We start from the raw sequence: 13,680 nt of genomic DNA on the forward strand, positions 1-13,680 counted from the left end.
TCCCCTATTCTGGATTGTTCTGGATTCCTTATCCCTGATAATGATAAAGGAAGGGACTGTATGGAGGGTATTACTGCTCTCCTTGCAAAGCAAGGAGAATACCTGCTTGACATTCCCAGTCTGGAATGGAGTTAAATTTACCAGTTGCTAGCTGAAGAAGCAATGAGTGCTGTTCACCCTCCCACTGCAGGGAGCAGCCAGTCCTGGAGCAGCACAAAAAGGGTCAATCAAATAGGCCGTACATCATCAGAGGAGGCAGATGTTAGAACATATTGTAATGGGTTGCTGTGAGGATGGCTTGTGGAGTACAGGGATGGGGGAGAGCAGCTATCAGCGATGTTTTCTGTCATGGTCGCTGAAAATATCCAAGTTTTGAGGAAAGTCTCTGAACACAGGAAATGAAAGCATTAGCATTCCATCTATGTTAGACTTGTGGGCAGAATGACGGAGGTAGAAAAGAAATAGAAGCATGAGTTCCTCTGTAATACTCCATGTAATATGAGTAAGCCTAGGTATTATCTGTGCTTTGCCAAAGTCACTCTTAGCTTTGGAATGTGTGAGTATTTTACCTGAAAAAAAAAATACTGAGCTCCAGACTATATTAAACACAGAACTGTTAAAATAGCTTCTATTTTAGCAGCGCCCCTAATTCACACCCACTCAAACACCTCCTCGCTCGTTAACCCCATCATCAGACCCAAGTAACTCAAGTGAAATGAGATGGCATTGGGAATGAGGTAATGAACTAAGATTTCTGGATAATGTTATTACTTCATGATAGCAGCTCTTGTTAGTGTGACTACAGTAAAAGCTTCTTGGTGTTTCCATTGCAAACTCTTTGGTGCTCCCACCCCTTCTGCTTTGTAGACAGCTACTCAGCCAGAAGCAATTTAAAATCTGCTTTTACATCAATTTTGGCTCTTGTTTTGGATTGAAAAGAGTTTGGTATTTTGATACTTCATTATGAAACATGAAAATTTCTGGGGTTTTTCCTCCTAATCGAAATTTCCAGATGAACAATTTAAAGATACGGATTAGCTCTTTTGATAACCCAGCCATAATATTAACAATTGAAAAATGTCTCCTAAGATAATTTCAGTGTTTCTTCTTTTCATACAAGTAGATCCATCTTTCTGTCACAAAAAGGTCCGTAGTAAAAATTGATGTGAAGGGGACAATTTTCAAAAAGCGCTGTTTTCACTCAGCAGTCTATTTTTTTTCCCCAGTTTACTCAGTGCCTCAAAAAAAGTTGTGGAAACCAAATTTAATAAACAGTCAGGGATGGATTAGATGTACTAATGGATTATAGAGCTTGTTACTAGTTAATCAGTGTTAATATAGTCACTGGTTGTGGAATATGTGGCTATGTGGGATTCTTTAAGAGATAAATTAGAGGTTGCAGCCCTGTTGCCAGTGAAGGACATCATTTTTGCCTCAATAACTAGAATTCAGAGGGATGTATTTCTGCATTCACACTTGTCTAATCTTAAGAGCAAAATGCTGAAGAATTAGAGAGTGGGCACTTCCATAGGGTAACCCAGGTACACTGGAATAATCAGGGACTTAACATCTTGCATCAGGATGGCAGTGGAGAAATGTGGAGAAGGTTGCATTTTCCTTGGTTGGATTGATGCTAAAGACAAAGCTCCCACTTGCTATGGAAGCATGAGGCTCCAGCATTATCCTGGTTATCCACACGGATTGGTGAAACCAGAAGCAGCCATGTAAAGTTCCAAAGTTCATCTCATAGCTCTTCTTGTGCTTGAGTGATACATAGCATGAGAGGGACATGAAAGTTAAAGATATAATTCCCTTTGACTTTAAATCATGTTATTGTGCCTACAGCTCCTTAAACCTCAAGTACAGCGTGTGCCAAAAGAGGAATATCGGTGTGAGTTCCAGGCTTTTTGTGCATGGGTTGCAGTCTGACCATGCAGTGTCACTGGACATTACTGTCTGCGGTTTCTTGTCGTGGGAGTCAGAAACTGAATCCTGAAGGATTTCAGATGTTTTCAGAGACCACTCTGGGGGAACAAATTCTCTAAGAATTAAAGACTAAACTTCTGTACGTGTCCTAATGGAATACGCAAAGTGTCACTTTTCCCATTACATCAGTGTAAGCATGGAAATAGTGAGATGAACCAGAAAACAGCTCCTTATGTTATTTCCTGAGAAGTTTGCCAAAGCTTCACAGAGGTTTCAGGCTCTCTGGAGTTTTAGGGGCTCCATTGAAGGGGGAGTTTTACAGACCACACCCATTTTATCATAAAATTGAAGAATAAAAATATTGAACAGCTATTGAGTTGTTTCTGTTATTTCATTTTGTTAAGGGGAGACTTTCATGAAGCAGACTCCAAAATAATGACATCAATTGAGTGCTTTCTGCTCTCTCAGCAATCTTGTTATCAAATAATGCCACCCCTCTCTACATACTCTAACATCTCCTCTTTGTAGCCTGTTCTCTCCCAAGCTCAAGCATCCCAATTAAACAAACATGCATTTGTGGTTGTAAGCATCCAAGTTATCCAGCTTCTAGCAATGGGGCTAATTTGCTAATTTAGGCACTCCCGTGAGTTTTAAGTTGATAGGACTCCCTGTTGAGAACATTAGGAGAAGTCTGACCAGAGTGAAATTCAGCTGGTTTCTGGAACATAGATTTGCTCTGATACAGTGAGGCTCAATATTGATAGTTCAAAATTGGGGCAGTTTCTTTGCTGGTGATTGGAATTACAATTTTCCACAGGTCAAATAAGTTTGATGGACTTTTTTCAGCAAGCCTTGTCTTTAATAGTACCTAGAACAAAACCACTCTGTTTTAGAAGAGGGGATTCCATGTGGGTTAAGGCCAAAGGAAAGGTACATGTGAGCTGGAGCTTTCCTTAATTCTTGTAAAATAATCTGCTTTTATGGAAAGAGATCACAGTGTGCTGCTGGGGAGGAGAACTGGTGCCCTGTACTGATACCACAACTTCACAACAGGATCTCATAGGATGAGGTAGGACTTGTTAGCTTTCTTGAGGACTTGTGGAAGGAGACTGTAAAGCAATGAACATGTACAAAAATTACATGAGAACTAAATCTAGTTGAACCTATTTGAAAATTTTCTGTGGCACAGAAACGCATAAACTGGAAAGGTAACACTGTGGGACTGACATTCTTCTCCCCCCAAATAATAATCTTGCTCTACTTTCTCCACCTCCAAAAATAAAATAAAATAAAATAACTTACGCAGCTGGATAAAGATGCTATTTCACATTCTATCAGTGTTTCTTGCTAAGGAAAAAGGGAAACAGCAAAAAATCTCTTTAGAACTATACTAGAAATCAATTTGTTTTAGTTTAGGTCTCAGAGTAAGTCCATTTTCTTCTGCAGCTTGGATGATCTGTCCATCACTGGCCCCTGCCTTTCAATACTCTTCTTCTACCTGCACTTCCTCCTTTATGCGTTCTTTCCAGGGAGGCTTGGCATGAGGGAAGCAGCTCAAACACAGTCCTTAGCTCCCCTTTAAGGCACAAATGTCACTTTCTTTCCTCTCTACCTAAGCTGAAAAGAGAGCAGCCTTGTTTATGATAGACTGAGTGGTTGCCACTCTCTACCTCCTGTGCCTTTATCCAGACCCTTTGACCATGTAATACAACTCAGTTCAAAGAGCAAATTAAGTTTATGAGTGAGCTGAGTAGATGTCGCTGAGCTCCTGAATGAATCAGATAAATGAGGAACAATGTTCATTTATCCCTTCAAGGACAACAGATACAATTGTAGGATACTTCAGGTTCAAAAATACTCTTAATGTTAAGATGGAAACAGACTGGAAAGAAAATATTTCTCATTTGACTGTTTGATATCATAGTTAACAAATAAAGCTACAATTATAAGGGGGCAAAAAATATCCAAGTGTAAGTTTTTACATCTGTTTCTTTTCCCCTCCCACAAACTCTAATTTGGCAATGTGGCATTGTTGCTTCTGGTAGGTGATTATCATCTCTTTACTACTTTAAAGAGGGACTTTAGTATTTTAGGACTCACTTCTTATCACGGCTTATCAAGAAAGAGTTTCTAGAGCAGGCTGAGTGCTGTGATCCATATGTACTGCAGAATACCTATTTCACTACTGTAAGCCTGAAGAAGAGAGACAAGTCACCAAGGAATCTTAGAATCTGAAACCTGTTACCATATCGGCATTCAAGTCAGCAAATCCATGCTCTCAAAATAAGAAATGCAGTTGACCTTAATCTTTCTACTACAAGCTCTGCACTTAACTTCAGGAGACACAGAGTATTCAGATTTGAAGTAATTAATTCAGTATCAGTCCTAACACAGGCACAGATTTTCCCTGACTTAATTCCCTGTTGAATACAACAACTTAAAATGCAAACAGAAAATCTATAAATAAAAACTGTAGAAAGAGTTGCTTAAGGAAATGTGTGTAAAATAGTGAAATGCCTTAATTATAGCTCGTCAGTCTGAAATATATAGAACCTTATTTACAGTAATTCTGCTGGCAGTGCTTGCTTGTTAACTACTCTGGTCACTTAATGGATAACAGTGAATGATTATATACAGTACCAGTCAAGTAAAGCAATGCAATATGAAATAAGTATTTTGTCAAATGGCCACTCGTAGAATTTTGGTCTCTCAAATGAGAAATTATACTTACTGAAGTCAGGTGCTCTGAGCTAGTTGTCAAAAATCTGGATATATGTATAAAAAAATAAAGCTCTTGGGAAGCATACCTGTGGTAAACAAATAGGCAGTAGTGAGTTTTTTCCTAAGGAGTAAAATGTCTGGGCCACTTTACTGACTTCAAGCTTCTAATTTGCCAAAGCTGTACTGGAGCAGCAGTCTCCATGTGGAACCTTCATTCAAACACTTCATCTTCATTACAGAATAGTCATCTGTATTCTGCATTACGGAATAGTTGGTGATAAAGGGAATGCAGTTTACAAAACAAATGCTCCTTCTTAAGCTGCACATGCCTGTTTGTTAGTCCTCTACATTACCACTGCCCATTTTACTGTATAATCCATAAGGAATATGCTGTCAAAAGTATGTCCTTACTTTAAATAATTTCTTTTGCAATTCTTTCTAACGTAAGAAGTTCCATTGGCATAAAAATAATTAATGGTGGCAGCAAGAATATATTATTATATTCTGGTACTGCATAACAAACTATATGAATAAATTGTTGCCAGCTTTTTTTTTTTTTTTTTTTTTTTTAATAGTTTAAAATACATACAATATTAATTGCTTTCCTCGAAGGGGACACTGTTTATCTGCAGCATTTCATCCAACAGACTTTTTCCATGAGACATTATCAAATTTCCTCTCCAATTGCATTCCATATAGTCACTCTATTTCAATTACTGTCATATGGTGTGAACATGGTATGTATGAATATGTAGGCCAGTTGGGCAGTTTTCCAGTTAAAATCTCTTTACTTGTAAAGAGCAGACAATCTTAAATACACAGTTTGCAATGATATTTTATCACAGAGACTAACAGATCATATTAGTCTCTGATAGGAAGTGTCTATTGATAAGTTCCTACAGTTACATCCTGTAGAAGGATTGTCTTCTTGTTAAAGGCATGGGACAAAGGAGCCATGAGGTCTAGGCTCTAATCAGAAGTTTCCTACAGTCTTCCTGTGTCACCAGGAGCAGTCAGTTATGTCATGGGTGTTGGTTCTCACCTTGCTAATAGTTGAACAGCGTTTATCCACTGGCAGAATTAAAGAACGCTTTTCAAGGAAAACTGCATTTCTTCACATTTGAGGGTGTTATAGTTAGTGTCTTTCCCATAGAAGCCGCTATAAATACAAATAGAGTTGTACTTCAGTTAAAATGTGTGTCCTAGACATCAAAATTACATCAGTTTCTAAGAAAATTCAGAGCTATCATAAATTGTAGGTACATGTTTTACTTTATTCACTGTCACTGTTCTACAATGAAAGCAAGCATTGTTTTGAATGTACTGCAGTGGAAGTCTTACTTCAGAAGTAAACCTAAAGCTCATTCAGTTTTTCAGTGACTTGGATTCCAGCCTTGCTTCTGGCTGCCAAGGATCCCCAGTTGGTCATACCTTGGAAGTTCCAAATGAGAAAAGAGCTAGTGCATTCATCCTGGCACAGGCAAAGCGGGCCTGTTGACTACAGTGGGATTATTCTCAGGAATAAGGGCTGCAGGCCTGGAACCCTAGAGATCAGCTACCAGAATCATATTTTATGGACTTGTGGTTACTGATTCTAAAAGTGATGTTTTTCTAATATGAGAGAGATGGTGGTTACAAGGCTGTGCCTGTAACTTCCTTGCAAGTGTATAAATGAAACATTATTCTGTTTGTGAATGCTTCACAGTTTTTCTAATGAGAACTTGTTTTTCTCAATGTTTCCTTCTAAGTCTCAGGGTTTTTTAAGGCTGGAGAGACCGTTATATTGTCTAGTCTGACAAAACAAAATGTAAAATATTATTGAGCACAATAAATTTTGTTTGAAGTTAACCTTCATAAAACACATCTGATCTTGACTGAGACATCATGAGTCAAAATTTTTCTAGGCAGTTCCTCCAAGTGTCACCAATGCTCTCTGATTAAACAGAGTGTATTAATTATCTATTAACTAGCCCGGTCTTAACTTTCTAATATTTATTATTGTTCCTTGATACGTGGTTTACTTACCTGTCTTCTGCCCTTAGGCTAAATGCAGAGCATAGCCAGGATGGGAGTTTTCAAAGAAAATTAGCTGGGTTTTGAGGCCATGGGAAGGAGCAGAGCAGCTTTTCAACATTTAGTGTATTTTCTCTAACCTCTCTGTGGTCCACAATTTTGGGGTGAATTCATCCGGCTTGCTATTTTTTGCTTGGTGAATAAAGGAAACATTAGTCCAGGCAAGGTCTTCTGCCACAGGGAGTCTCTGCATGCCTCAGCACTGGGAGCAGGGCACTTTCTTGTAGGAATTGGCTGTGATAAAGGCAAATGTTAGGTGGAACAGTAATAATTCTCCACTCTGTTCAGAATTCTGTGGAAAAAAGCAAAATAAAATAAATCCCAAAGTGCACCAAAATACTTTTAAGTGCATTTCAGGATCTCAAGCTCTATTGTTATTATCTGAAATTATCCCAAAGTGAAAGTTAGCAAATTCACCTTGAAATAGGGTCTTTGGGCAAGTTTTTAAAGGTGCTTACTGTCTTTGTGTTCAGATATTATCTTTGTTTTCTGCAAATCTCCCATCTGATGCAAACAGGGGGCACTTAAAAGCCTTTGCTGAAGTTTGAATGTACAAATTAGCATGTGCCTTTGAAATGTTTGACTAACAGTCTTTGAAGGAAACTCAGACAAAAATAAAATCTGGCATTTCTACCTTTCAAATACATAAATGAAGACATTTTTGTAGAATATCTAGCAAGCATTGCTACCAATCACTAATGCTTTAATTCTAATTTCTGTAGCTTTTATCTATGTTGCCAGTACTTTTAAAAACCTGTCTTACAGTAGGATGTATGTCAGATGTTTGCTTTAGGTGAATTCCCTTTTCAACAGAAAAACCACCTGAACAGATTCAAAATTAATTCTGTTTGCCTTAATCAAAGTGTTCATGCCTTATATAAGCATAAATTTTGAGGTAAAGAAAAATGAAATTCATGTATTCTGAGTGAGTCTCATTTTATACCATTTCCCTCCCCCCCACCCCTGATTATGCAAAAAAAACAAAGAGGAAGGCCATTCATGTGTATATTTTTAATGATGGATCTCAGAATGACAAAGAAATTGAAGTGGTGGATCAGTCAACAGTTAAAACACTCAGGCACAGTGGTTTGTAAATTCATCGCTGTGGTATCTTCACTGAAAAAGCACTTTATCAGAAACAAATTTATTGCAGCAACTGATTCAGTTCCCAGTACCACCTGTCTCTCTCTGTGTTTTTTTAATAACAGCTCTTAATCTCCACTGTTCACTAATAAAAATATTTTAATAAGAGATAATACTGTAATCCAAATGCCTATAGGTGCTTGAATCAACTATTTCTGCCTGTGTAATTGCTAGCACTTTGTTCAACCCTTTTTAAATCTGCTATTAAATCTCATTCTCATTTTCTGTGTTAATAGAACAAGAATTCATTTTTAGTGTACCCTCCAAGCAGTAATGAGCATTGTTAACGTGTAACAACAATGCCCAAGGGGAAAGTTTTCAAAGCTGGCCTAACCTTAAGGCTTTGCTGTTGATGTACTACAGAGTCATCAAGCCAAGAGGTCTTAGAACTAGTCAATTTAGAGAGTTCAGCTGAATATTTCTACTTAATACATTGGAAGAATTATAAATGGTTTAGGTGGTGACCTAGGGAGAAAGAAGATTTTTTGTTTAATACCTTAAGAATAGAGAGACAGCATTAAAAAATTAACGATACCTCCTGCTTATTTTAAAGTGTATCAAATTGTGCTTTTTTTCTGATGACTTTGCTTCCATACAGATTTTCATAAGAGGTTAATGAGAAAACATTAACAAAACATGCAATATTGCACATGGGCAGGGGAGCCTAAACGTAGTCATTTAGTTATAAACAAACAATAGATGTTACTTTTTAATTGCTTTTTCAGAAATCCAATTCTGCCTTCTTGAAGAAGTATTATCTATCTTTTTAAATTCAGAATATTATCCTTATTTATTATGTATAGCAAAAATAAACCTGCCTAAAGCAATAGTGCTTTATTGATTGCAACTGAATGCCTTGGTCACAATAAACCAATCAAGACCATATAGATAAGAAGTCCTGTATGAGGTGCAGCAAAATGACCACCTAGAGTGCTAGAATTTGACATTGAATCTTTAGGTTAGCTAATGGTGGTGGAAATGCCTTAGCCAGTCTCTGTTTGGGGTAAAAATTAAGAGGCTCAAACTCAGTGTATTGCAGGAGTGATACAGAATAACATCATTTTCCTTGCGCTTTTTGAGGTCTTGGTTTCATTACTGTATATGATATAGGGGTACATTTTAGATGATAGTTGAATATTTCTACAGAGATTTATTCATTGTTCCAAAATCTGAAGCCAGTACGGAAGCAGAGGTAGAAATGTTCTTTTGTTGGAGTTCAGTTTGTCTATGAAATGAATGCACAAATTATTGTCATTTAGCCATCTTGTTTCACAGCACTTGGTCACACCATTGCCCTTTCCTTAGGTATGAGCTAGAGATCATCATGTCCTGAAACATCTAAATATGAATAGACAAGTTCAATAATGCAAAAGCTCAAAAATAGTGAAAGTCTAAGAAATGTGCTGCATGTTGTGTATTTCTTTCCGGTTTTTGAAATGGGAGGGTGACACAGGGGCAATCTTACTGGCTAAATAGGTTTCAAACTCTTGCAATTTCATGAACTTACACTTTTCATTTTAGAGCTGGGCCTGATACTGCTTTTTCTGCAGAGTAGTTGGTTTGTGTTGCAGACAGAGACTTTTAAGAGAGGACTCTAACAAGGGACCTCTTATAAAATTTGATTAATGTTTGGTTTTAATTCTCAAAATAAATCAAATTGAGGTGAGATGTTGAATCTGATAACAGAGGGACAGAAGGTTTTACAAAGCATGAATGAAGGCTTTATAGATTTTCTTTCACCCCTCCTTCCAGGTTACTCCACACCATACTGTGTGTTTCATTTCTCTTCAGGTGTGTCCATCCCTGAAGTGAGAATAAGGCATTTGAAATTCCATATATTCCATTTTTCGCCTGAAAATAGGGCTTTCTTCTGGGCTGTTGCATAGAAAAATACATTCCCAGTGCTTATTTAGTCTGCATACACTGTCAGAAAGGTGGCTGATGATAGTACTGTGAGGAGGAACCAGCTTCCAGCCATTGCTCAGAGACCACTGGAAGGTGTAAGATGTGCAGATTCTTGGACACCATGTTGTGCATGTATTTAATGTAGTTTAGTTCTTGTGTTTCCATCTTTGGATAAAGATTCATTTGGAAAAGTCTTCCCCACACAGAAATTTCTGTAAAGCTCAGTCCTCAGCAGGCCCTGTAATCTCAGTAATCTCCAGTTCGCTCAGGACTGCCAAGTGTCCAAAATGACTGTTATTTTTATGTGGACAAGACATGTTCTCTGATATCTAATCTACAGAGTAGCAGCAAGCTTGAACCTTTCCTGCCTAATGGCCATTTGACTTTCTTTTGTCTTTTTCTCATAGTTTCCTAAATTTTTTTTGTCATTTTTTCACGAGGGAGCAAAAGAAAAGGAAAAGCTTTCCATAGATCTGCTCTGTCAGCTCCAGAGTCCCATTATGTTTGAGCTGTTCTCTAATCATGTATCCTATTTCTTTAACAACAATTGCCCCTCTGATATATTAATTCATACATAATGCTGGCTTGGTTTTCATTGAACTGCCTGCTGTAGTTCTTCCCTAGTTCACAGAGACCTTGTTCCTTTCTCCCTGCAGAATTTGGGCTTCTTTAGAAAGAATGAATGGATATGAGCTTCAACTGATAAATACATGCATTTGAATCTGTGACTTATTTGGAGCTGGATTGTTTTTGATTACTTTATCTGTAGTTGATTTGCATCTATTTGGCTCAGACTCACTGGGGGTAACACATAGAAAAAATGAATAAATAAATATGAGGAAAAGGCTAAAACAGAGCAGATGAATTAATGGATGATAGGGAAAGAGAGGGAGACTAAGCAGAATGGGATGGATAAATGGTGATTAAGAAGTACAGAAAAATAAGGGTCAAGCAGTGATCCAAGTAGAGTAAAGAAATAAAAAGGATTCAAAACTGAAAATAATAGTGAGCCTGAAAATAATAGAGTGAAAAAGAAACAAGTAAAAACTTGGTGTCTAATTACACTTAAAAGAGCAGTGAGCTGCTTTTAGCTGTGTGAAAGGGCTAGGACTGTGCACCAGCAAAGGGAAGAGTTTGTAGAGGGAATCATGAGACAATGCCCAGGGTTGTCCAAGATTCAGAGCAGTAAGTCTTGCCCATTTGATCAAGTTAAGGGCTTATGTACTGTGAGCTCATATTAGCAATGTCTCTGCACCTTTTGCACAGATCCATGTAGCATAATCATGAAATGAATCCTCGTACTCCTCTTTCAGACTTGATGGTTTGGGATGGCATTTCTTTGTGCCCTCCAACCTTAGTTCGTCTATCAGCATATAAAATTAACTGAGAAACAACATCAAAACAACTCAGCACTACCAACAAGAATTTGTAGACTTAGTCATATTGAAGCCACCCTGTTTTTTTCACATCCAGTTCCATATTTCTGCATGTTATCCCTTGTCATACTGCATCTTAGAAGCTCTGTTAGCACCTGCAGGCAGAGAGTGTCTTTGTTCAGTGTTACACATGTACTGCACAGCACTAGTCACTCACACAGCACTAGTGTGAGTCCTGGAAAAGGATGCTGGGGCTGAGGAGGGAAAGCCTTTGTTAGTACATTCCTGCTCTCTTAGGCTCCTGGCTTGGGAGTTCCTCCCTGTTCACAAAGCAGCAACAATTGTTGCTTCTCCTGCCCACCATGGTTTTTTTCTCCATGTTTTTTTAGGAGGTCAGGGGAGCTTCCAGGCACTTCTAGTTTGCCCCCTTTCTAACTGCTTTTGACCTCTGTCCCTTAAACTCTTACTGTAGTGCTTAACTTTAAACAGATGACTGTAATTATAATATTTACATGTTAATAATAAAATATGTGTCTAAAGTGCCTTACTGGTTTAGTTTTGAAGAGAAAAACATTTCCATTCTGTGTCTGCATTGCATCTATCACAGAAAGGGTTCTCAGAATTAATTGGGGCTTCTAATAGTTAATGGACAGTACCACTGATATGTGTATATTTGTATTGACTCTAGTGGTTCCCTACAACCCAACTGAGAGTGGACTCTCACAGTAATTACTAAATAAAATTTTGACGTTCCGTGTCCCAAACACCTTACAGCCTGGGAAAACAGGAAAAATACAGCAAATAAAGAAACATAAAATAGTAGCACAGAGACCATCATATCAAACAGTATATGTGTTTCACAGGGGTTGATGCGTGTTACTGGTGGAAATGCCTTTATGCCTCAGGAAAGGGAAGATTGTCCAGTAGCTCAGGCAAACCATGAGCATTAGCTTCTGTTCCCTGTTTTTAATCCCTGGACACACAGGGAAGCTGGGACGTCATGGTGACGTCTCTCGTTTATCCCTGGAGGAATGAGTCACAAAAGAGAAGATGACAGTTGATGTCTTGAAACATACATGTGCTAAATAAAAAATACCCATTGGAAGGAAAATGTATCATCTGCAGTAGCAGAAGTTTTGGGAAGATTATTTATTTATTTATGATGTCTCTCTTGTCTTCCACCTCACCCCAATTTTTTCTTTTCTTTTTGTTCTGTTTTTCCAGCAGTTGTATGCTGCCCAACTTGCTGCGATGCAAGTGTCTCCGGGAGGCAAGATTCCTGGCATTCCCCAGGGGAACCTTGGTGCTGCCGTGTCCCCTACCAGCATCCACACAGACAAGAGCACAAACAGCCCTCCACCCAAAAGCAAGGTACTGTACCAGGCCTGTGCCTCTCAGTTGCAGGCAGCTCTGTTTCCAGGATGTCTCCCTGAAATGGGAGGAGGTTGTTGCAAAACATCTAGGAAGAATTTAGCTAAGGAATGGAGGGAGAAAGCAGTCCTATTTAGGTGACAGCAAGAGCTTGATAAAAATGTGTCCTTCCTTTTTGTTGTTGCCCTCTAGCATGCTGTCCATGTCCTTTATCATGTCAGGAGAGATTCCTTGAATTGACAGTAGTGTCTTGTTTTTACCCTAACAGTAAAGCAGCACAGATTAAAAATAACCAGACAAATAAATAATACCATTGTCAGCTCAGTGAGATACATGTTGAAAGAATGAAAGACATGGCTTGAAATCAGTAGCTGCTGTGTTGATGAATCAAGCTTTAGGTTGTCTCTTCCCTCTCTACTTTCTGACTTCCTGTGGCTTTTCCTTGGCTTGGTCTCCTCTCTTAGAGCAAGAACTCACAAAGCAGTGCTTGATGGTAGATTGTTGGGTTTTGGGTTTTTTAAAAAGTGTTTGGTTAGCAACTTTGTGTACTTTACAAGGGGGGTTTTGTGTGTGGCTGGCAGCTTGTGAGATCTCCTACACTTAAAATCTCGATGTTGATTTTGCTTCTCCTGTGCAGCAGGAGAATTTCTGATGAGATCTAAGGGGCACAGTGTGTATTTTGTGGCAATTGCAGGATTACAAGGCCTGCCATATCTGCTGGTAAGATCGAGCATAACCATTTTTAACTCACAGCTGTCAAGATCATCTCTGTTCTCTCCCATGTTTTATTGCTTTTTCATATTTTTAGGTGTTCCAGTGCCTTTGGCTTGCAGTTCTGTAGGAGACAAACAAAACTTATTTTGCAAAGTGGGGGGAAAAAATAAACTAAAAAAGTGGGCCAAAAGGAAAAGGAAGGGGGCTCCAAAAGGCTGTAAAATTGTGCAGTGTAAGCCCTGTGCTGCATGCTGTTTTCAATCTGCTGTGTGCCAGTTGGAGGCTCTGAGAGAGTGGGAGAGAAAGAGAAGGGATAATGCTGAGAAATGATAGAGTGGCTGTGACCTCCAAGCTCAGCCTGGAAATCCAAGACATTGATTTCACTTAGCATTCCTGCTGAGAAATCCGGCGGAGTTCAGTTGTAATAAAAGAACAAGATTCTGTTCTAATG

The 13,680-nt window shown here is 38.5% G+C and overlaps 1 protein-coding gene across 5 annotated transcripts in view; it reads left to right on the plus strand.

Annotated features, from left to right (window-relative positions):
* Window positions 1-13,680, plus strand: part of SOX5 (SRY-box transcription factor 5) — a gene marked incomplete at its 3' end in the record, with an annotated part of 288,287 nt that overhangs the window by 222,893 nt on the left and 51,714 nt on the right. For all 5 annotated transcript variants that reach the window (XM_082280572.1, XM_082280570.1, XM_082280571.1 and 2 more), the window contains exon 9: window positions 12,369-12,515. In XM_082280572.1, coding sequence (XP_082136698.1) covers window positions 12,369-12,515 — 147 coding nt within the window. The remainder of the gene's footprint in view (window positions 1-12,368; window positions 12,516-13,680) is intronic.

This window comes from Coloeus monedula (assembly GCF_965178545.1).
Source record: "Coloeus monedula genome assembly, chromosome: 4".
In the NCBI taxonomy this organism is placed as follows: Eukaryota; Metazoa; Chordata; class Aves; order Passeriformes; family Corvidae; genus Coloeus; species Coloeus monedula.